We start from the raw sequence: 24,958 nt of genomic DNA on the forward strand, positions 1-24,958 counted from the left end.
GGTGAGCCCAGCACACTGGCGTGCTGCACCTGTAGTCCCAGCTACTCAGGAGACCAGCTTGGGCAACACAATGAGACCCCTGTCTCTCAAAAATAGTAATAATAATAATTTTAAAAATCAGGAAAAAAACTACAATGACATTAGCAAAGGCTACCGTTCTTTATATTGCAACTTCCCCCATTTGTCAACATTACATATTTGCAGACATTTGCTTTCTGTTAATAAAGCACTAAACAGTGCCATGCCCTTTCTAAATAAACATGGGTAGCAACCATTTGAATCAGCTGTGGAGACATGACAGCTGTGTTACTGCATTTTGGGTTTGGTTAACATAGGATCGTACCTGTGTCAGCTTGCATTGTACTTACTCGGGTATTAAACTGTTCCTTAGATATAGATCTGCTGTTGTTTTGAAAATATGCTTTTATTTATGAGATAATCATATTTGATATACTGTTTCCTCTATCTCATTCTGTGAGCACTTTGTAAATATCACAGTACAGTTGCTGGACATCACATCTTTGAAGCATTTTACAGGAGACAAGACATAAAAAATAAAATTAAGGATTTGAAAGGAGGAATCAAATTATTACTTGCAGATGATTTGTCTGCAGTGATCATTCGAGATAGTGCTCATTTTGGCAGCACATGTAGCAACAGTGGAAAATCAGGGGAGAATCTAAACAATTAGAATTAAACTCACCAAGGTGATTAAGATCAGTATGTGAAAAATCAGTAATACCCTTGAAAATCTTCCTCTTCCCACTTCCAACCCATTCCTCCCATGTCATGACCGTGTATCCAGTGAAAATCTTAGAATGAGTTACCCTTGATCCCTCAAAATCAGTCCATCAGCACAACCAGTTTTCTCAAGCTTCCAAATAATATTCAGAACCAGCCACTGCTCGCTACTCTCCCTTGCAGCCACCCTGGATTGTAGCCGCCATCACCAGTTGCCTGGAGCACTCCAGGACTTCCCTGCTTCCCACTGTTGGGCTCCTACAGGAATTTCCTTGGTTCTTCACAAAGTAGCCAGAATTAACCGTTTAATATGTGTGAGATCATGCTACTCCTTGCTCAAAAACACTGTAGTTTGTTACACTTAGAATAATCCATGCTCCTACAAGGAGACCTGGCTCTTATACCTCTGAGCTCAGCTCCTGCCTCCTACTCCTCCCTCACTGCACAATGGTCACTTAAGCCTCCTTGTTCAACTCACCAAATACATTCCTAACTTTCTTCCCCTCGATCTCTGCCGTTCAGAACTTGGCACTAGTGTCGCTCCTTAGAGAGGCATTTTCGGTTCCAGCCACAGCCCCGGGGTGTTTGATTTTTCTTTATACACACATCTTCACCTAATATATTCAACTTCTGATCCCCCGACTAGGATGTTACTGCCATGACAGCAGCCGCTTTTCTTTGTTCCCCACTGTAGCCCCAGCCAATAGACAGTACCTGGCACAGGGTACACATTCATATGTTTGTATTCAGTGGATGGGGTATATACTGTTTTACCCCTCCTGGCCACTTTAGACATTTCCGTTTGTAATTTGCAGAACAGCCTATTGGCTCTGTGAGAGAAAAACACTGTCTTAATCTCCTTTTTCTCCAACATCTAAACAGTCCATGGAATTAATATATAGGAATTGTATATTATATGTAGGAATATATATTATATTATAGGAATATATATTATATAGGAATATAATATAGGAATTAATGACATACAGTTATGCCTTATGCTTTATTTTTACTTTATTAAGATTTATGTAAATTTGAGTTTCATACTAATAAAACCGATGAGCTGAGGAGTGTCTCTTGTTTTAAAGGAGCCAAAGAGTAGTGCTGTTATATCACATCTAAGAAGGGCAGAAAGCAAGAAGGAATAGATGCCTATACTGACTGTTGCAAGGAATTGTGCCTTCGTTTCCCGGTGTCTTTAGTTTCGTTCTTTAGTAAAATGTAATCTTACATCTGGTGCTTGCTTTCTTTTTTTGTTTGTCATCTTTTCTGTTCAACATATGCAGAGGGTTCTCAAGCTATACAAAAGAATGTTCTAAATTGGTAGGGCTAAAAACATGTTTGGATTTTATTACCTCCAGCTAGATTATTCCACTACTCAGATTATTTAATCTTTGTAGAATTGAATTAAAGCCAAATTTCCTCCATATTATGAATGTTCTTGTCTATTTCTAATTATTTCCTATATCTCCTAAATCCTAGATATTTCCTCCAATTCCTGAATCCTCAATGAGATTACTATATCATTTCAAAGCTTATGTTACTATGAATTTCAGTGATGATGGAAATAAAGTAGCCTCACAAAATGGGTTTTGTTCTGACATCATTTCCTAGAACAAAAACATCAAAATCTACTATTTTGAAACTTAGTGACTGACTGAATTTCTGACTTTCTCAGTATATAAACACTTTAGGCATGTGAACCACCTCCCCCCTCACCAAAGGTCATTTATGTTTTATGTCAGTGTTAGCCCCTGATGATATCTGAGGTTTGCTATTCAGAAATCTGTTTCATTGAGAAGTTGGGTGTCAGGTGGGTTAGTTAGAAGAGGCTACTGAAATATTGAGGCCAGGACATCAGAGATCAGTTCTAGTGTATTCCAAACTTTCAGATGAAATAGATATTTCAGTTCTTGGAAATCTCTGTCTCAGATTCATTTTTGTTTAGTCCTTTGCCACTCTAGTTAACAATACGATCTTGATTTTTGCCTTCATATATTGTCTGCTAAATGTATGTTGTTGTATCAACTCTTTATTCATCATACATGTATCAAAAAATCCAAGTGACCTATTAAAGTGTATCGTTACCAATTATACCAACCAAATTTCAACATTCAGTCTGCCTGAGCATTTTCTATTTTCATATCCTTTGAAGAAGAAAAATACTCCCACTTTTTCATTTTCTAAATCGCAATCTTTATTGGTTTCTGCTAATTTAAAAAGTAACACATATTTCTGATTGTTAGACCCAATTTTTCTTAAAAAATGCATTGTTATGACAAAAGTCAACTGTCTGAATAGAGTTTGGGGAAACATATTTTGAAGAATTGCTTCTTATGTTGTTTTCTTTTTATTCACAGTATATCTCTCTACCGGGGGAATTGCAGGCCCATACGATTTGAGCCACCAATGCTGGATTTCCATGAACAGTAAGTTTAAAATGTTTGAATTTTCCATTAAACTATTATATGTATTTTACATGCATTTGTCTTGTCTTTTGCCTGTGTTATATCTATATGGGAAAGTTACATGTTCTAGTCATCAGGAAAACAAATGATACTGAATGCAGTTTGAAAATGGGAAGCAAGTATCTATTAGGAGTCTAACATACACTATTTTAGGAGTCTAACATATAGTGTTTTTAAAGCTTGAAAAATTCTCTCATGTTGTAGTCTCTGGTTCAGAGAATCTTTGGAAATGGCAAAGAACTTACCGTTAGCTGTTTTGATTAGCACTTCATTTTTATTTTTACTATTTAAAAATCTTCTTGTGAATAAAATATATTCTATTCATTTAATATATGTGCTTTTAATATACAAGCTCTTATACATCACCAAATAGTATTATCAGCAACCCAAAATGGCAAGTAAAAGCAAATGCACAGACAGACATGGTTCAGTCACAGAACTGCCTTGATGAGCTAAGCAAACCACTGCACACTCTCCCCCAAGCAGGAGAGACCCCCTAGCCTCTAAGCACCTAATATACCCAAGGGCCAGCAAAACAGCTACGTACCTGCACTCAGCACCTAAGAAAGAGCCCCACAGTGTTCCACCAAGATATTTCCTTGGCCTGCCCAATGGCCCTGCACCTGAAATCAGGGCCTGAAAAACAGCCCTGTGGGCAGCCACCAGCAGACACACCTCCATACCAGCTGAGCAGCTCTGTGCCTGTGTCTCAGGCCTAAGAAATAGCCCTCTGGGTCGTCCCTATCAAACATGTCCCCACGCCAGCCAAGCAGCCTTGTGCTCACATCCTGGACCTCAGAAACAGCCCCATAGGCTGCCCCTGGCAGACACGCTTCACAGCCATCTAAACACCCATGTGTCTGCTCCCCCATCCTGAGAAACAGCCCCATGGGCCACTCCAAGCCAACAGACAGCCAAGCCATCTGAGAAGCCGTGAGACTGCATCCCAAGCCTAGAAAACAGCCCTGCGGGCCATCCCTGGCAAACACACTCCCAGTTCAGCTGAGCAGCCTCAGTGGGCTCCCAAATGTCCCTTCACAGATTCTCCAAAAAGAGTTTTTTCATCCTGCTGAGTCAAAAGAAAATTTTAACTCCGTGACATAAATCCACACATCACAAAGCAGTTTCACAGATAGCTAGGCCTGAGAAACAGCCCTTTGGGCTACTCCTGGCAGGCATACCCCCACGCCATCCAACTAAACACGTGCTTGTGCTCCTGCCCAGAGTGACAGCCCTGTGGTGTAGAGCCAGACCCTAAGTTGGCTAGATTCCAAGCTGCCTAACCCGCTGCATGGATGCACACGTCCCTGACCTGAGAAAGCCTTGTGAGCCCACCCTCAACAAAGCTGCACCACTGCCACCACAGACTCTCTCAGCCTAGGCTGCTGAGATACTTGCAGACGTCAGGTGTGACTCACAACTGAGGAAAGCACGCAGAGACTACACCACAGTGCCCACCTAGACACAGATGCACCAAAGCCAGTGCACCCCACCAGTCTGACACTCCAAGACCCATTTATACAAATAAGTCTTTCCCTGTGAAATGTACTCCGTAAAATTGGAAGAAATGACTTTTCTACCAGATGTATAGAAATCAACATGGGGACACATCAAATATAGAAAAGGAAATATGACACCTCCAAAGGAAAAAAATAATTCTCAGTAACAGACCCCGGTCATAAGAAAATATGCTAAATGCCAGAGAAATAATTCAAAATAAACTTAAAGAATCTCAATGAGATACAAGAAAACACACAGTTCAGCAAAATCAAGAAAACAATTTATGATTTGAATAAGAAATTCAACAAAGAGATAGGTAACACAAAAAAGAACCAAACAGAAATCCCAGAGCTGAAGAATTCAACGAGTGAAATAAAAAATACAGTCAGGAGCTTCAACAACAGACTAAACCAAGCAAAAGAAAGAATTTCTGAACTTGAAGACAGATCTTTTGAAATAACACAGGCAGACAAAAAAAGAAAAAATGGTAAAGAAAGCCTACAGGATGTATTGTATACCATGAAGTGAGCAATGTGGTCATTCCAGAAGGAGAAGAGAAAGGAGAAAAGTGTAGAAAATACACTTAATGAAATAGTAGCTGAAAACTTCCCAAGTCCTGAAATTCGAGATGGACATCCAGGTCCAGTAAACTCAAAGAATTCCAATTAGAGTCAGCCCAAACAGGTTATCTCTGAGGCACGTTATAGTCAAATTACCAGATGTTAAAGGCGAAGAATTCTAAAAGCAGCAAGAGAAAAGTGTCAAGTCACATATAAGGGAATTCCCATTAAACTAACAGCAGATTTCTCAGCAGAAAACTTACAGGCCGGGAAAGAATGGAATGATATATTAAAAATACTTAAAGTGGGGGTGGGGGACCTGTGAGCCAAGAACACTATACCTCGCAGAGCTACATTTCAGAAATGAAAAAGGAGTAAAATCTTTCACAGACAAGAGAAATGAAGGGAATTCGTCACTGCTAGACTGGCCTTACAAGAAATTCTCAAGGGAGTCTTATATCTGGAAATGAAAAAATAACCACCATTATGAAAACATGTGAAGCTATAAAATTCACTGGTAGAGTCCAGACACAAAGAAAGGAAAAAGAGTCAAACTGTATCAATGTGGAAAACCACCCAAACACAGAAAAACCGTAAGAAAGGAAGTACAGAACAAACGATAAAACATCCAGAAAACAATGTGACAGGAACAAGTCTTTACCTGTCAATAACCTTGAATGTAAATGGGTTCAGTTCCCCCATTTAAAAGATATGGACTGGCTGAATGGATAATACACCCAACTATACACTGCCTGTAAGAAACTCACCTCACCTGTAAATTCATACAGACTGATAGTGAAGGGATAGAAAAAGATAATCCATCCAAATGGAAACCAAAAGCCAACAGGAGTGGCATTAGTTATATCAGGCCAAACAGGCATCAAGTGAAAAGCTGTAAAAAGCAACAAAGAAGGACATTATGAGATAAAAGGATCAGTTAAGCAAGATAATATAACAGTTGGAAATATATATGCACCCAACACTAGAGCACCCAGAAATAAAAAGCAACTATTAGATCTAAAGGGAGAGATAGACCCTAGTACAGTAATAGAATTGGGGATTTCAGCAGCCCACTTTCAGCATTGGACAGGTCATCTAGACAGAAAATCAACAAAGAAGCACTGGATTTAAACTACACCATCAACCAAATGGACCTAACAGTCACTTACAGAACATTTCACCAAACAGCTTCAGGATACAATTTCTTTCATCAACACGTGAAACATTCTTCAGGATTGCTCATATGTTAGGACACAAAACAAATCTCAAAAAAATTTTTTTAATTAATTTTATCCACTATCTTATCTGACCACAGTGGAATTTAAAACTAGAAATCAGTAACAAGAGGAACATTCAAAACTACAAATACATGAAAATCAAACAAATGTTCCTGAATGACCAATGGGTGAAGGAAGACATTAAATGGTAAACCAAAATATTTCTTGAGACAAATGAAAATAGAAATACAATATACCAAAACCTATGGGGCATAGCAAAAGCAATATGAAGAGGCAAATTTATGTAACAATAAATCCTACGTTAAAAAACTAGAAAGGTTTCAAACAACCTAATGATGCATCTTAAAGAACTAGAAAAGAACAAAGCCTCAAAATTAGTGGAAGGAAATAAGTAAGATCAAAGTAAATGAAATTGAGACTAAAAATACCTACAAAAAGTGGGGAACATCTGTATTTATTTGTTGAGTTATAAAAATTATATTATCTCAATATACCATTTTTATAATCTGCTTTTTAAACTTAATGTGCATACTTTAAAAAATTCCATTGAATTTTCTCTTATTTTATAGTATTAAAAACATCAAAATGTATGGGTATATTTGTTAAATTCACTTATTTTTAATTGTTTTAAACTTGTATTTTGTGATCAGTGCTGAAACTGATGATTTAAACACAACCATAACTATTTGCTTTTCTTCAAGAGAGAGTCTTAATGAAAGGATATACAGAATATTAAAGTTTTGAGTTGACCTTTAGCCTCGAGAGCAGTTTGGTGTCATGAACAAGGAGCAACTTAAAGAAATAAAAGAATTAGTCTGTGACCAGTGAGGAAATAAATGGGATTTCTCATAGAGACTGTTACTAGTCAGAAAACGTGAAATCTCATGAGCTGAGAGAAATTGTGGAAGAAGCGTGAATGGATAGATGAACTCCAGTACAAGCAAGGGTCAGGTGACACAGTAAAGAAAATGTATTCGAAGCATAGCAAAGGAGTATAGTTATATAAGACTGTTCCCCGAAGCAGCACATTTACATGCTGCTCCAAAATAGTGGAAACAAACAAAAAACTGCGATGGTCTGAGTGTTTGTGTCCTCCCAAAATTCGTATGTTGAAACCTAATCTCTGATGTGATGGTGTTCAGAGGCGGAGCCGTAGGAGGTGTTTAGGTCCGGAGCGCAGACCTAATCTCACAAATGGGATGAGTGGACTTGTAAGAGATGCCCCATAGAGCTACTGTCCCCCTTCCACCATGTGAGGACCCAGCTAGAAGGTGTCACCTGTGACCCAGAAAGAAGGCTCCACACCAGAACCCAACCAAGCCGACGCCACGATCTCAGATTTCCCAGCCTCTAGATTTATGGAAATAAATTTGTCATTTATTCTGCTATAGCAGCCCAAAAGGACTGAGCCACCATTCTACTATTATTTAAAACTTTTCTGTATCAAGTCAGAGAACACCTAGTGGAGTTTATGTTTCACAAGTGTAGAAGTGGATCTGTAGATGTAGGGGTTGGGGCAGGTGTGAACCAACGTGTGTAAGGGTTCAGAGAGGCAGAACCAGTCAGATTTTAAATGAATGTGTATGTATATATACACGCACGTGGATTTATAATAAGGAATTGGCTTATACAGTTGAGAGAGCTGGTTAAGCAAGCTCAAAGCCCACAGGGCCAGGCAGTCAGGAAGGGAAGATAGTGGGCTGGAGCCCAAAGGGCACACACTGAAGCTTCTTGTCCACAGATAGGTATCCAGGGAAGATCCTGAAAAAAGGAGAGAAATTGCAGGTCTAGCTGCTGTTTGAAGCCTCTTGGCTGAGACAGGGCCTAAGCTTTCTTTGAAAGGGCTTCCCAGTGACTAAGGCAGACTCACCTAGAATAATCATTTTTATTAACTTAAAATCAACCTATTAGGGACTTTAATGATGTTTGCAAAATCTCTCCCAGCAGCACTTAGGTTAGTGTTTGAATAACTGGGAAAAGGTATATTATGCTACAAAATAGCTGCTAATCTTCCTTTTCTCTTCTGGCTCCGAGGAGATAATATTACTTGTAACTCACCCAACCAAAAACATACTAGAAAGGGAATTCTGGGGACTGTAGTTCAGCCCAGCCAAGTTGATACCACAAAGCTACCCCATAGATACAAACAAAGAGTTTCCTAAATTTAGAACTTCTGACTCTAGAAAATGAAGAGAGATGTGGTTGAAAGAATTTGCTTAGCAATTTTAAGTTAAGGTTCTTTTTTTTTTTAATTGAGATGGAGTCTCGTTCTGTCGCCCAGGCTGGAGTGCAGTGGTGCAATCTCGGCTCACTGCAAGCTCCTCCTCCCGGGTTCACGCCATTCTCCTGCCTCAGCCTCCCGAGTAGCTGGGGCTACAGGCGCCCGCCACCGCGCCCAGCTAATTTTTTGTATTTTTAGTAGAGACAGGTTTCACCATGTTAGCCAGAACGATCTCGATCTCCTGACCTCGTGATCCACCCGCCTCGGCCTCCCAAAGTGTTGGGATTACAGGCGTGAGCCACCGCGCCTGGCCAAGTTAAGGTTCTTTTTATGAAACTTGAAAGTAGTCTTGGAACAAAGAAAATGAAATTTGTACATTTTCACTGCAGAAAGTAAATTATCAATGTCTTCAGAAAGTGGCTGCTAAAGGAAATCAGATATTTTAGAATATATACTCTTTTAAAGTTATTGTATGTTTTTTCCACTCTCAGAAGCATACAACTTGTTGATTCAAGTTTTTTCCTGCATTAACTACATTTATTTTTGCCCCCACAAATCTCTGCTCTTTTTAACATGAATGTTATTAAGTGAAAAAAGATTAGAATACCATAATACAGAATGGCCCCTCTTAATACCTGTTAGTTACCTATTCAACATCTACCCCTATCCTTTTTCCCTCCCCCCCCCTGCCGCCCCCAATTATCCAGCCTTCAGGCCTGGCACCCTGTCCCTAGCTCAGGGGTAAATCTTGATTAATCAAGACAGTTGTAATAATTCCATTCTTCTTGCTTGTGGTCTGTTCAAGGGTGAATGTGACCCAGTTTTACTCTATAATATGAGGGCAGGTCAAGTGAGGTGTTTCTGGGGAAGGATTTTTTTTTTAACTCTAAAAAGTCACAGCCAGATGCCATGGCTCACGCCTGTAATCCCAACCCTATGGAAGGTCGAGGTGGGAGGATTGCTTGAGCTCAAGAGTTTGAGACCAGCCTGGGCAACATAGTGAAACCCAATCCCTACAAAAAATTTTTTAAAAGTAGCTGGGCATAGTGGTGTGCGCCTGTAGTCACAGCTATTCAGGAGGCAGAGGTTGCAGCGAGCTGAGATCACACCACTGCACTCCAGCCTGGGCAACAGAGCCAGACCCTATCTCAAAAAAAAAAAAAAAAAGTCACAAGAAAGAAATACCCATCTTTTATGCCAGATAACTGTCTGCACGCAGTGCCTAGGGTACTATGGCAATCTTCTTGCAATCAGTGAGGGGTTCTAGCCTGAGGACTGATACCATGAAGTCACCAAAGACAGGCATTTTGTCTAACAGAGTGGAAAGATGGAAAGAACCTGCGTCTTTCATAATGTTGTTAAACTGCTAAATTAACCCTGGAACTGCCCTACTTTAGGTCTTTTTGTTTGGTGACACTTTGATCTGTTGGAGAGTGCATGGTACCTGGCACCGCTGACCTCTTCCTCCCTCTCAGATCTTTCCCTTCCTGTACCCTTGTGAACCACTGTCCATGTTTTCCTCCTGTGCCTGAGGCTATTTTTAAAATTATCTTTCAAGGGTTTATGTTCCTCTGCTTATCCCCAAATTGCGGCTGTGTGCAGCTGCGTTTCTTTCCTCACCTCATTTCAGCCAACTCTGCACTTTCTTACTGGGTGGGCTCTTCCATGCCTTTGGCATATGCCTGTAATCTCCCAGTCTCTGTCATACCCCTCCCTCACCATGTGTCTCCACCACCACCCTGAACTCACCATGTCTTGCTCTTCTGTATCTCCAGTCCATGAACGGTACCATAGACACCAAAGCCAGAATCTTCAGGCTTCCTGGATTCTTCCCTTTCCCTCCCAGCACTCCATCCCCTTCCCTGTCAAATCCATTCCGGTAAGGAAACCTATGAATTTTTCATGTCTGTTCTTCTGTAATCCTCACTACTTACCCCTCTCCTCTTAACTCCGGTTCGCATCATTTCTCATCTGGACGGTTACCATATGCCTGCCACTTTCTAGTTGAGGATTCGTGCTGCCAACAGGGAAATATTTTTCACGTCAAAATCTGATCATGTCATTTTCCCCACTTCCTCTCTGCAGAAATTCCTTTAATGGTTTCCCATTTGCTTTCAGGATAAATGTTAAATTTCTTATTATAAAACTTGCCTTTTTACCTTCCTTGTATGTCCTCCACACCTGTGGAGAACTACATGTCATTTCCCGAAAGCACTGATCTTCCTCAGGGCTGGGCGTGTTATTAATACCTTGAGTCTCCCCTCTAAAGATAATTTTTTTGTGGAAGTTTTCATACATATAGGAAAGTGGAAAGAACAAATAATGTATGTACTTTTAACATAAACTCAGGTGTTGTTACCATTTTTGCATATTTACTTTATACTTTTGTTTTCGAATCATTTGAAAGCAGCAGACCTCATGACTTTGGTTCCTAATTCTTTAGCACGCACTGCCGTACAGCTGATCCTTCAACAACATGGCAGGTTAGGGGCATGGGCTCCCCACCACTGCGTAGTTGAAAATTCACATATAACTTTTGACTCTCCAAAAACTTAACTACTAACAGCCTACTTTTGACCAGAAGCCTTACTGATAATATAAGCAGTCAATTAACATATATTTTGTATGTTATAGGTATTGTATTTACTGTATTTTTACCATAAAGGAAGCTAAAGGAAAAATGTTAAGAAAACCATAAGGAAATTCCCATTCATTAGTGGAAGTGGATCATCATAAAGGTCCTCACCTCGTCTTCACATTGAGTAGGCTGAAGAGAAAGTGATGGTCTTGCTGTCACAGGTGTCAGAGGCGGAAGAAAATCTGTGTGGACTCTCACAGTTCAAACCCATATTGTTCAGGAGTCAACTGTATAAGAACATTCTGCATAACTACAGTGCCATTATTGACATTGTAAGAAAATTAATAGTAATTATGGAGTGCTTTTAATCTCCCTCTGTTTTCATCAAGGCTGTAGTTGTTCGCTTTTAAGTGACAGGAATCTGAAACTAATTCAGGCAAAAACGGGAATATATTGGAAGACTGAGAACCGTAATACATCTGCAGGAAAGTCAGAGATGCAGCTGGCACCTGGGAGCAACAGCATTCACTTGCTCTGACACCACCAGGAGTCTTCTGTCTCTTATTTCTACGTCCCTGTGTATTGGCTTCTCTCTCACTGCCAGTATCCTTTTCCTACAGCAGCGGGAAGAGGTTCGCTGACTGCTCTTCGGCCTTGCATTCTGTGTCTTCCCTCCACTGGGAAGCTCTGTTGTAAAGCAAGCCTTTCCCCAGTCTAACTGGCAGGGGTGGACACTGCCTTCTCTCTGCTTCCATGGTGGTGGTAGTCCTGCTGAGATGAGATGGAGCCCCGCCCAAAATTTGGTTCAGAGATCAAGACTGTTGATGTCACACGTGGACACACACCAGCAGGATGAAAAGGTTTATTATACTCACCGAATGAAGCTTCTGGGGGATGACCATGGTAGGCAGATGTGAGAAAGGGCTGGAGAGAGCAGAGAAATACTAGCTTGGTTTTTGTTTCTTGTTTTTGTTTTGTTTTGTTTTGTTTTTTCTCATTATGTTTGTTTGTTTGTTTTTAATTACTTTAAGTTCTGGAGTACAGGTGCAGAATGTACAGTTTTGTTACACAGGTATACATGTGCCATGGTAGTTTGCTGCACGCATCAACCCATCACCTATGTTAGGTATTTCTTCTAATGTTATCCCTCCCCTAGCCCCCCAGCCCCTGAACAGGCCCTGGTGTGTGATGTTCCCCTCCATATGTCCATGTGTTCTCATTGTTCAGCTCCCACTTACGAGTGAGAACATGCGGTGTTTGGTTTTCTGCTCTTGTGGTAGTTTGCTGAGAATGATGGTTTCCACCTTCATCCATGTCCCTGCAAAGAACATGAACTCATCTTTTTTTATGGCTGCATAGTATTCCATGTTGTATTATGTGCCACATTTTCTTTATCCATTCTATTGATGGACATTTGAGTTGCTTCCAAGTCTTTGCTACTTTGAATACTGCCGCAGTAAACATATGTGTGCATGTGTCTTTATAGTAGAATGATTTATAGTTCTTTGGGTATATACCCAATAATGGGATTGCTGAGTCAAATGGTATTTCTACTTCTAGATCTTCAAGGAATCGCCACACTGCCTTCTACAATGGTTGAACTAATTTACACTCCCACCAGCAGTATAAAAGCGTTCCTATTTCTCCACATCCTCTCCAGCATCAGTTGTTACCTGACTTTTTAACGATCGCCATTCTAACTGGTGTGAGATGGTATCTCATTGTGGTTTTGATTTGCATTTCTCTAATGACCAGGATGATGAGCTTTTTTCTTTATGTTTGTTGGCTGCATAAATGTCTTCTTTTGAAAAGTGTTCATATCATTTGCCCACTTTTTGATGGGATCTTTTTTTCTTGTAAATTTGTTTAAGTTCCTTGTAGATTCTGGATATTAGCCCTTTGTAAGATGGATAGACTGCAAAACTTTTCTCCCATTCTGTAGGCTGCCTGTTCACTCTGATGATAGTTTCTTTCGCTGTGCAGAAGCTCTTTAGTTTAATTCGATCCCATGTGTCAATTTTGGCTTTTGTTGCCATTGCTTTTGGTGTTTTAGTCATGAAGTCTTTGCTCATGCGTATGTCCTGAATGGTATTCCCCAGGTTTTCTTCTAGGATGTTTATGGTCCTAAGTCATACTTTTAAGTCTTTGATCCATCTTGAGTTAATTTTTGTATAAGGTATAAGGAAGGGGTCCAGTTTCAGTTTTCTGCATGTGGCTAGCCAGTTTTCCCAACACCATTTATTAAATAGGGAGTCTTTTCTGCATTGCTTGTGTCAGGTTTGTCAAAGATCAGATGGTTGTAGATGTGTGGTATTATTTCTGAGGCCTCTCTTCTGTTCTGTTGGTCTGTATACCTGTTTTGGTACTAGTACCATACTGTTTTGGTTACTGTAGCCTTGTAGTATGGTTTGATGTCACGTAGTGTGATGCCTTTAGCTTTGTTCTTCTTGCCCAGGATTGTCTTGGCTATTCAGGCTCTTTTTTGGTTCCATATGAAGTTTAAAGTAGTTTTTTCCAGTTCTATGGAGAAAGTCAGTAGCTTGGGGATAGCATTGAATCTGTAAATTACTTTGGGCAGTATGGCCATTTTCATGATATTGATTCTTCCTATCCATGAGCATGGAATGTTTTTCCATTTGTTTGTGCCCTCTCTTATTTCCTTGAGCAGTGGTTTGTAGTTCTCCTTGAAGAGGTCCTTCACATCCCTTGTAAGTCGGATTCCTAGGTATTTTGTTCTCTTTGTAGCAATTGTGAATGGGAGTTACTCATGATTTGGCTGTTTGTCTGTTACTGGTGTGTAGGAATGCTTGTGAGTTTTGCACATTGATTTTGTATCCTGAGTCTTTGCTGAAGTTGGTTATCAGCAGCTTAAGGAGATTTTGGGCTGAGTCAGTGGGGTTTTCTAAATAAACCATCATGTCATCTGCAAACAGAGACAATTTGACTTCCTCCTTTCCTATGTGAATACCCTTTATTTCTTTCTCTTGCCTGATTTCCCTGGCCAGAATTTCCAATACTATGTCGAATAGGGGTGGTGAGACAAGGCATCCTTGTCTTGTGCCAGTTTTCAAAGGGAATGCTTCCAGTTTTTGCCCATTCAGTATGATACTGGCTGTGGGTCTGTCATAAATAGCGCTTATTATTTTGAAATATGTTCCATTAATACCTAGTTTATTGACAGAAGGGGTGTTCAATTTTGTCAAAGGCCTTTTCTGCATCTATTGAGATAATGCTGTGGCTTTTGTCATTGGTTCTGTTTATGTGATGGATTACCTTTATTGGTTTGCTTATGTTGAACCAGCCTTGCATCCCAGGGATTAAGCCAACTTGATCGTGGTGGGTAAGGTTTTTGATGTGCTGTTCAGGTTGCCAGTATTTTATTGAGGATTTTCGCATCGGTGTTCATCAGGGATATTGGCCTGAAATTTTCTTTTTTTGTTGTGTCTCTGCCAGGTTTTGGATCAGGATGATGCTGGCCTCATAAAATGAGTTAGGGAGGATTCCCTCTTTTTCTATTATTTTGAATAGTTTCAGAAGGAATGGTACCAGCTCCTCTTTGTACCTCTGGTAGAATTTGGCTGTGAATCTGTCTGGTCGTGAACTTTTTTTGGTTGGTAGGCTAATAATTACTGCCTCAATTTCAGAACTTGTTATTGGTCTATTCAGGGGTTCGACTTTTTCCTGGTTTAGTCTTGAGAGGGTGTATGTATCCAGGAATTTATCAGTTTCTTCTAGATTTTCTAGTTTATTTGTGTAGGGGTGTTTATAGTATTCTCTGATGGTAGTTTGTATTTCTGTGGGATAAGCGGTGATATCCCCTATAACATTTTTTATTGCATCTATTTGATTCTTCTCTATTAGTCTAGCTAGCCGTCTATTTTGTTGATCTTTTCAAAAACCCAGCTCCTGGATTCATTGATTTTTTTTTGAAGGGTTTTTTGTATCTCTGTCTCCTTCAGTTCTGCTCTGATCTTGGTTATTTCTTGTCTTCTGCTAGATTTTGAATTTTTTTGCTGTTACTTCTCTAGTTCTTCTAATTTTGAAGTTATGTTGTCGATTTTAGATCTTTGCTGCTTTCTCTGATGAGCATTTAGTGGTAAAAATTTCCCTCTACATGCTGCTTTAAATGTGCCCCAGAGATTCTGGTACGTTGTGTCTTCGTTCTCATTGGTTTCCAAGAACATCTTTTTTCTGTCTTCATTTTGTTATTTACCCAGTAGTCATTCAGGAGCTGGTTGTTCAGCTTCCATGTAGTTGTGTGGTTTTGAGTGAGTTTCTTAATCCTGAGTTCTAATTTCATTGCACTGTGGTCTGAGAAACTGTTTGTTATGATTTCTGTTCTTTTGCATATGTTGAGGAATGTTTTACTTCCAATTATGTGGTCAATTTTAGAATAAGTGTGATGTGCTGAGTAGAATGTATATTCTGTTGATTAGGGGTGGAGAGTTCTGTAGATGTCTATTAGGTCTGCTTGGTCCAGAGCTGAGTTCAAGTCCTAAATATCCTTGTTAATTTTCTCTCTCATTGATCTGCCTAATATTGACAGTGGGGTGTTAAAGTCTCCCACTACTATTGTGTGGGAGTCTAAGTCTCTTTGTAAGTCTTTAAGAACTTGCTTTATGAATCTGGGTGCTCCTGTATTGGCCGCATATATAGTTAGGATAGTTAGCTCTTCTTGTTGCATTGATCTCTTTACCGTTATATAATGCCCTTCTTTGTCTGTTTTGAACTTTGTTTATTTAAAGTCTGTTTTTATCAGAGATTAGGATGGCAACTCCTGCTTTTTTTCCTTTCCATTTGCTTGGTAAATATTCCTTCATCCCTTTATTTTGAGCCTATGTGTCTTTGCATGTGATATGGGTCTCCTGAATACAGCACACTGATGGACCTTGATTCTTTATTCAGTTTGCCAGTCTGTGTCTTTAATTGGGACATTTAGCCCATTTACATTTAAGTTTAATACTGTTTTGTGTGAATTTGATCTTGTCATTATGATGCTAGCTGGTGGTTTTGCCTGTTAGTTGCAGTTTCTTCATAGTGTTGATATTCTTTACAATTTGTTATGTTTTTGCAGTGGATGGTACCTGTTGTTCCTTTCTATGTTTAGTGCTTCCTTCAGGAGCTCTTGTAAGGCAGGCATGGTGGTGACAAAATCTCTCAGCATTTGCTTGTCTGTAAAGGATTTTATTTCTCCTTCACTTACGAAGCTTAGTTTGGCTGGATATGAAATTCTGGTTTGAAAATTCTTTTCTTTAAGAATGTTGAATATTGGGCCTCACTTTCTTCTGGCTTGTAGGGTTTCTGCCGAGAGATCCCATTAGTCTGATGGGCTTCCCTTTGTGGGTAACCCGACCTTTCTCTCTGGCTGCGCTTAACGATTTTTCCTTCGTTTCAACCTTGGTCAGTGTCACATAATCTGACAATTATGTGTCTTGGCGTTGCTCTTCTCGAGGAATGTTGTTGTGCTGTTCTCTGTATTTCCTGAATTTGAATGTTGGCCTGTCTTGCTAGTTTGGGGAAGTTCTCCTGGATAGTATCCTGAAGAGTGTTTTCCAGCTTGGTTCCATTCTCCTCGTCACTTTCAGGTATACCAATCAAATGTAGATTTGGTCTTTTCACATAGTTCCATATTTCTTGGAGGCTTTGTTCATTCCTTTTTATTCTTTTTTCTCTAATCTTGTCTTCGCTCTTTATTTCATTAAGCTGATCTTCAGTCACTGATATCCTTTCTTCCACTTGACCGATTCGGCTATTGAAACTTGTGTATGCTTCATGAAGTTCTCATGCTGTATTTTTCAGCTCCATCAGGTCATTTATGTTCTTCACTACACTGGTTTTTCTAGTTAGCAATTCGTCTAACCTTTTTTCAAGGTTCTTGGCTTCCTTGCATTGGATTAGAACATATTTCTTTAGCTTGGAGGAGTTTGTTGTTATCCACCTTCTGAAGCCTACTTCTGTCAATTTGTCAAACTCATTCTCCGTCCAGTTTTATCCCTTGCTGGTGAGGAGTTGTGATCCTTTGGAGAAGAGGCCTTCTGGTTTTTGGAATTTTCAGCTTTTTTGTGCTGGTTTCTCCCCATCTTTGTGGATTTATCTACCTTTGGTGTTTGATGTTGGTGACCTTTGGTCTTTGATGTTGGTGACCTTTGGATGGCGTCTTTGAGTGGACATGCTATTCCTTGCTGTTTGTTAGTTTTCCTTCTGATAGTCAGGCTCCTCTGCTGCCGGTCTGCTGGAGTTTGCTGGAGGTCCACTCCCAACGCTGTTTGCCCTGGGTGTCACCAGCGGAGGCTGCAGATCAGCAAAGATCATTCCCCTGGAAGCTTCGTCCCAGAGGGGCACTGCCAGATGCCAGCTAGAGCTCTCTTGTATGAGGTGTCTGTTGGCACCTACTGGGAGATTTCTCCCAGTCAGGATACACGGGAGTCGGACCCACTTGAAGAAGCAGTCTGACCTTTAGCAGAGCTCAAACGCTGTGCTAGTAGGTCCACTGCTGTCTTCAGAGCTGCCAGGCAGGGATGTTTAAGTCTGCTGAAGCTTCGCCCATAGCTGCCCCTTTCCCCAGGTTCTCTGTCCCAGGGAGTTGGGGGTTTTATTTATCAGCCCCTGATGGGGGATGCTGCGTTTTTTTCGGAGATGCCTTGCCCAGAGAAGAGAAATCTGGCAGTCTGGCCACAGCAGCCTTGCTGAGCTTCAGTGGGCTCCACCCAGTTCGAACTTCCCAGTGGCTTTGTTTACACTGTGATTGTAAAACCACCTACTCGAGCCTCAGCAATGGCAGACGCCCCTCCCCCCACCAAGCCCCATCGTCCCAGGTTGACCTCAGACTGCTGCTGTGCTGGCAGCAAGAACTTCAAGCCAGTGGATCTTAGTTTGCTGGGCTCCATGGGGGTGGGACCCGCTGAGCGAGACTACTTGGGTCCCTGGCTTCAGCAGCCCTTTCCAGGGGCGTGAACGGTTCTGTCTCGCTGGCATTCCAGGTGCCTCTGGGGTATGGAAAAAAAGAACTCCTGCAGTTAGTTTGGTGTTTGCCCAAATGACTGCACCGTTTTGTGCTTGAAACCCAGGGCCCTGGTGGGATAGGCACCAGAGGGAATCTCCTGGTTTGCAGGTTGCGAAGACTGTGGGACAAGCACAGTATCTGTGCCAGAGTTCCTTAGGTTCAATCCCTCACGGCTTCCTTTGGGTAGGGGAGAAAATTCCCTGACCCCTTGTGCTTCCCAAGTGAGGTGACGTCCCACCCTGCTTCCGCTCGCCCTCCGTGGGCCGCCCCCACTGTCCAGCCAGTCCCAGTGACATGACCCGGGTGCCTCTGTTGGAAATGCAGAAATCACCCGCCTTCTGTGCCCATCTCACTGGGAGCCGCAGACCCGAGCTGCTCCTGTTTGGCCATCTGGCCAGCGGTCGGTTTTTACTGTGGTTGGGGAGCGAGGCGGGAGTGAGTTTGCATGATTGGAACTTCACACTAGGTCCGGGAGAGAAGGGCTTTCTCACTGACTTGCCCAGACGTGGGGCTAAAGGTAAAGGGGCATCACTGGGGCTTGAAAACTGTCAACAGTCGAATATCAAAAATGGAGGTAGAGTCTTTCTAACTCATGGCACCTTCTAAAAAGTATCAGGCCGTTAAGTAAGGGTGCATCTAGAATTTCCCTTGCTTCTTTCTTGACCCCAGTGCTGACTCCTGTCATTATCCTGCTCCCCTCTAGAATTGGCGTCACAACAAACAGATCAAATTAGCTTTGTTTTCAGACTTTTCATTTAAATTTATTCTTCTCTCTGCCTGCCCTACCTTTTATTCTCTCTGCCCTCCCTCCCTTTCCCTCCCCATCTTTTGTTTTTCCCCTTTGTCTCTTCCTCTCGCCTTGTAACAATCCCATGGGGCAATCTAGACACCACTGGCTCCCCTCCCATTCTCCGCTACTCCCCCCCACCAACCCCGTTTTTATGCCAGTGCTGTTAAATGTTTTCCTGTTTCCATAGCAACTCCTGTAATTGCCTGATGGATTCTTCCCGCCTGCTCTACAGACAAAACCAGTTCACTGAGACCGTGGTATTGCAATAAAGAGTTTTACTAACACGAGGCCAGCCACATAGGAGATAGAGTTATTACTCAAATCAGTCTCCCTGAAGGCTTGGAGATGAGGGTTTTTCTAGGATAGTTTTGTGGGCAGGGGGCTAGGGAATGAGGAATGTTGATTGGTTGGGGATGAAATCATAGGGGTGTGGAATATGGTCCTCCTGCTCTGAGTCAGCCTCTGGGTGGGGGCCGCAGGACCGGTTGAGCCAGCCAGTTGTCAGAAACGCAAACGTCTGAAAGGATCTCTCAAAAGACCAACCTTAGGTTCTACAGTAGTAGTGCCACCTACAGGAGTGGTTGGGAAACAGAAATCTTGTGATCTCCCAGACAGTGTCCAGTTATCTCAGCCCCTCTCATAACCCTCACCTCATGGCCTTTCATCAGTTTTCAGAAGCAGTTTAGTTTTGGGAAAGGTTATTATCCTTGTTTTCACATTAAACTATAAACTAAATTCCTCCCAAAGTTAGCTTTACCTGTTCCCAGAAATGGCAAAGGACAGCTTGGAGGTCAGAAGCAAGATGGAGTCAGCTATGTCACATTTCTCTTACTGTCCTAATTTTGCAAAGGCGATTTCCCTCCAGACGTTTATTGCAGGCTGCAAAAGATGCTTTGGGTAGAAACTTGGTTTACTAAAATCTTTGGCTTATGTAATTATTACATTCAGAAAATCTTGATTTCAGATCTAAAGTTTAAAGTAGGTACTTCATGGCTGTAAAAAAAAAAAAAGAGGACATTGAATAGACTGTTGCTAAAAATGGATGTCTTTATTGTCAAGATAAATTCAGTTTATGAAAGGCAGTTTTTCTCTGATGACTTTTTGGTATTCCAAGAAAATCAAATAGGCCCCCTAAAGGGATACTTGGTGCCTCTTAGCTTTTCAATTCCTACCTACCCAGTCTTTCCATAAAAGATTTTACATCAACTCCCTAGCTCAGCCTTCAACCTAAAATGTTTTTGAAAGGAGGATAGTAATATTTTGCGGTAATTGAGTGGTACAAAGTACTGCATATTGATTTGGCCCAACTTCCTGCCCAAAGCTGTGCTTAACAGAGTGCTGTGTCACTGTCATTCATAAGGTCTGCCTCAGGGCAGTTGCTAAGCCATTTCTTCAGCTGTTTCTTGGCACTGCAGTGTCATCTTTCTGTGGTGAAGGAAACTTGCCTTTGACCACAAGATTGCAGTTTACTTTCCAAGCTAGTCTCTAATTCGTCGCTGCTGCTTTCTAATTCTTTTGAGCCTCAGACTATTCGAAAATACGGACAGTTCCTAGTTCTGCTGCAACAGCACGGAGAACAGCTGTGTGCCTGCTTCAACTTGGCTTATAAATACTTCACACTGTCCCTTTTGGCCCTACTTCTGTCTTTGGACAGCCAAGAATAGAAACAAACAGGACCAGCGCTGGCAGGCATTTGGAAATCTTTGTTTTATTTCCAAATTTTACCTGTTCAGCCATGTAGTCATATATCCTGCTTGTGATAGGCAGAATTCTAAGATAGGCCAGAATTCCAAAAATGTCTGGCCTCTAATGTACCTGTACGTACATACATTCTCCCAATTATTCAATCAAACACCAATGTAGGTGTTGCTATAGAGGATTTTGAAACTGTAACTAAGGCCCCAAATCAATTGACCTTTAAGATAGATTTTTTTTGGGGGGGTGGGCCTGACCTAGTCCATGAACCTTTAAAATCTGGCTTTAGCAATCAGAAACAGAAACGTCAGGTATTTGAGGTAAGGGAGATACTGGATGCAAGAGAGTTTCTTCGTGCTGCTTTTGAAAATGGTAGGGTCATATGGCAAAAGACTGAGAGCAACCTGAATTTTATGAACCACCAGAAGGAACTTAAAAGAACTCTGAGCTTCAGATGAGGACACATCTCGCCAAGTTCCGCATTTCCTTGTGAGACCTCGAGCAGATAAACCAGGCATTCTTACACAATTATAAGATAATGAATGGGCATTACTTTAAGCCTCAAAGTTTGTGGTAATTTATTACATAGCACAGAAAAGCAGCACATTGTGAGTTTACAAATAATCATGTACTTTCCATGGCCTAGATTCTGCTCATGTAACAGAGGATGATGAGGAGGAAGGCAAACTGTTCCTGTGAGGTCTGTGAGCTAGTCTGTCCAAGGAGTGCCCGCTCCCTTTGCTTCTGTGGCGTGGACTGCCCAGAGCTAGCGGCAGCCTGCTCTGTGTGAGCACACAACGACTAAAATATCCTGCTGATGTCCTTCCTGACACCTTCCCTCTGTTCTTGTTACTCCAAACTACTTTGAACAACATAAGTAGATGACTCTTCTCCTCTGAGCAAGGGTTCATTCATTTCTATGGGATGTGGCCCATGCCTTTCCTCTTTGATCCCTGGAAGAAAGGGCAGGGCCAGCCTCAGAAGCCTTGCAGATCAAGCATTCTGATCCACTCCCTGCTTCCAGGTTCCTGCACTTCCACACTTGTCTCTTTTCCCCACAGCCCTCTCCTGCAGGAGGCCATCTCCAATCCTGTCTTCTTGAAGGATACCCCAAATTACCTGTCCATTTTATATCCTGTCTTCTTTATCTTCGCTGAGATTGACTGTACTGAAGTCACACAAGGAAAAACATTGAGAAGGAATTCACAGAGATGCGCTTGAATGGTTGCCAGTTAGCATGAAGTCTATTTGAATTATAAAAGCGTTTTTTTTTAAGAAGCACACGGTTGGTGAACTTTCAGGATGCAAGGAGGATGTTTTTATTTCTGTGTGCTATTGTTCTCCATATATGTCTATATGAAGCTTGAGGAAGAAGACTTTTATCTTCTATATTGTATCATTCAGCTTCTTCCTGCAGTGTCATGGCTGTAGTTTGAGGCCCCAGCTGGGTCTGTACCCATTTCCCTAATTGTTTCATGGTGTCATAACCCCACCTGGGATTGATGAGCCTGTTATTTAAAGAATCTGAGTCCCCACCAGAAGCAAGAGGAATTCAACCAGTTTGAGTGCTGCTTGGTTTGAGGAGTTCTACTGTCTAACTCCAAATATGTTCTTCCAGACCTGTTCTGGATACCTACCTATCACTGCCTCAGGACCCAATCCCTGTTTCCACGTTGTTGTTGTTGTTCTAGACTGTTAGGCCACAGAATGATTGTGGACCTCATAATGTGCAGTCCACAGAATGTCAGCCACAGAATTATTTTTGGCCAGGATTTTGCTTCCCTGGGTAAAGCAGAGAAACTCTCTGGGATCCTACCTTTCCAGTGCAGTCTGTGGGCACGGCTTTCCTAGTTAGTAAAAATAAAATAAAATAGCATGATGATAGACTTTAACTCTATCAATAATTTTATTAAATATACATAATCTGAACACACCAATTAACAGACCAGGATTGTCAGATTGAATAAAAAAGTGACACACAACTAGCAAAAAACCTACACATATGTATGTGTGTGTGTGTGTGTATATATAAAGACATAGACAATATTTTATTTATATACATATATATGTGTGTGTATATATATATATATATAGACATAGACAAGTTAAAAATGAAAGGATGGAAAAGATATTACCATGTAAACACTAACCAAAAGAACCATGAAAGGACTATGTTAATTTGGACAAAGTAAACTTCAGAACAAGCACATTACTGGGGATAAAGGGAGATATTACATAAATATAGAGGGGTTCATTTACACACACAAAAATAACAACTCAAAATAAGCATGCATCTAACAGTGGAGCTTCCGAATACTTGAAGCAAATATACCCTTAGGGCATGGGATTTTAAGAATGGCATAAGGAGCTCAATGGACCATCTCAACAAACAGCAATTTAACTGATGAGAATTATTTTTAAAAAACAGTTATTTAAAGTTCCAGGAAATTGTTCATTCAAAAAAATGTTTTAAATCTTCATAAGAACAGTGGCAGTCTCTGGCATTTGGGCTACAACCTATTCTGTTCTCCCCACCACATACCCCTCAAGCCCCAGCTCCTTGTTATAGAAGCTCCCTCTAACGCCAGTTTGTACTCTGCGACTGTAGTTTCACCCTGAGAGGGGAGGACTACTAGCATTTCTCATCATCCCCAACTTTATGTTGCAGAAGTTCTGTTTCAGGCACGTTTTAGAAAGGACTGGGTCTCTCTTCACCCACCCCTCTCTAGGACAGATGCTGTACCCTATATGCAGCAGGCCTGAAACCTGGGGAACCCAGTCCTGCTCACCTCACTAGTAGGATAAGTTCCACACTAGGAAGAGCAAGCTGAGAAGACCAGGGTCTACCACCCCTTCCCCAGTGTCCACTTGTACAGCAGGGCGTCACTAGGGGAAAAGCGGATCAGACAACGTAGACTTTAAAACAAAAAAGTTACTACAATTAAGATGGACATTTTAGGATTACAAAAGGGTCAATCCAGGGAGATAAAACAATTGTAAACATATATATATATATATATAACTAATAACAGAGACCCACCCAAAATATATGAAGCAAAACTGCCAGAACTGAAGGAAGAAATACACAATGCAACAGTAATGACAGTCTTCAGTACCCCCATTTTCAATAATGGCTAGACCATCTAGGCAGAAGATAAAGAAATAGAAGACTTGGAAAAAGTATAAACCAACTTGACTTGTAGACATCTTTAGAACACCGTGCTCTGTAACAGAATACTTATTCAGCTCAGGCATTTGTAGAATGTTCTCCAAGATAGACCATATGCTAATCCATAATACAAACACTAGTAATTTTAAATGGATTTAAACAATACCGGCTGAACATTCCTAATCTGAAAATCCAAAATGCCCCAAAACCTGAGATTTTTTGTGTGCCAACATGATGCTCAAAGGAAATGCTCATTGAAGAATTTCAGATTCTCAGATTAGGGTTGCTTAACTGATAAGTATAATGCAAATATTTCAGAATCTGAAAAAAATCTGAAGTTCAAAACACTTCTGGTTCCAAGCATTTCAGGTAAGAGTGATACTCATCCTGTACAAAGTATGTTCTCTGACTTTATTTTCTACTGAAATAAATTGGAAATCAAAAACAAAAAACTCTTGGGATAATAAACATACTCCTTAATAATCAGTGAATCGAATAAATCAAAAGGGAAATGAGAAAATACTTTGAGATGAACAAAAACAAAACATATCAGAACTTACAGAATGCAGCAAAAATATTGCTGGAAAGGAAACGTATACGTAGCAAAATATCTCAAATCAGAAACTTAACCTTCTCCCTAAAAAAACTAGCAAAAAGCCAACTAAAGCAAGCAGAAATAATAAAAACTAGAGGGGAAATAAATAAAATACAGAATAGAAAAACGTAACAGAAAATCAGCAAAACCAAAAGTTGGTTCTTTGAAAAGATCAAATTGTCAAACCTTTAGCTAGACTAGGGAATAAACAGAAAAGACTTAAATTACTAAAATCAGGAATGTAGGTGGTGACATTACTATCAACCTTACAGAAATAAGATTACAAGGGAATATTATGAACAACTGTATGCTAACAAATTCATTAACTTAGTTGAAATGGACACATTTCCAGAAAGACCCAAAATATATAAACTGACTCACGGAGAAATAGAAAATCTGA

The 24,958-nt window shown here is 40.8% G+C and overlaps 1 protein-coding gene across 3 annotated transcripts in view; it reads left to right on the forward strand.

The window, feature by feature from the left end:
* The window catches only part of LOC105490059 (transmembrane protein 131), a 271,947-nt gene that overhangs the window by 111,456 nt on the left and 135,533 nt on the right, over nt 1-24,958 (forward strand). For all 3 annotated transcript variants that reach the window (XM_011755316.3, XM_011755317.3, XM_071077307.1), the window contains exon 4: nt 3,102-3,170. In XM_011755316.3, coding sequence (XP_011753618.1) covers nt 3,102-3,170 — 69 coding nt within the window. The remainder of the gene's footprint in view (nt 1-3,101; nt 3,171-24,958) is intronic.

The sequence above is a fragment of the Macaca nemestrina genome, chromosome 13 (assembly GCF_043159975.1).
Source record: "Macaca nemestrina isolate mMacNem1 chromosome 13, mMacNem.hap1, whole genome shotgun sequence".
Lineage (NCBI taxonomy): Eukaryota > Metazoa > Chordata > Mammalia > Primates > Cercopithecidae > Macaca > Macaca nemestrina.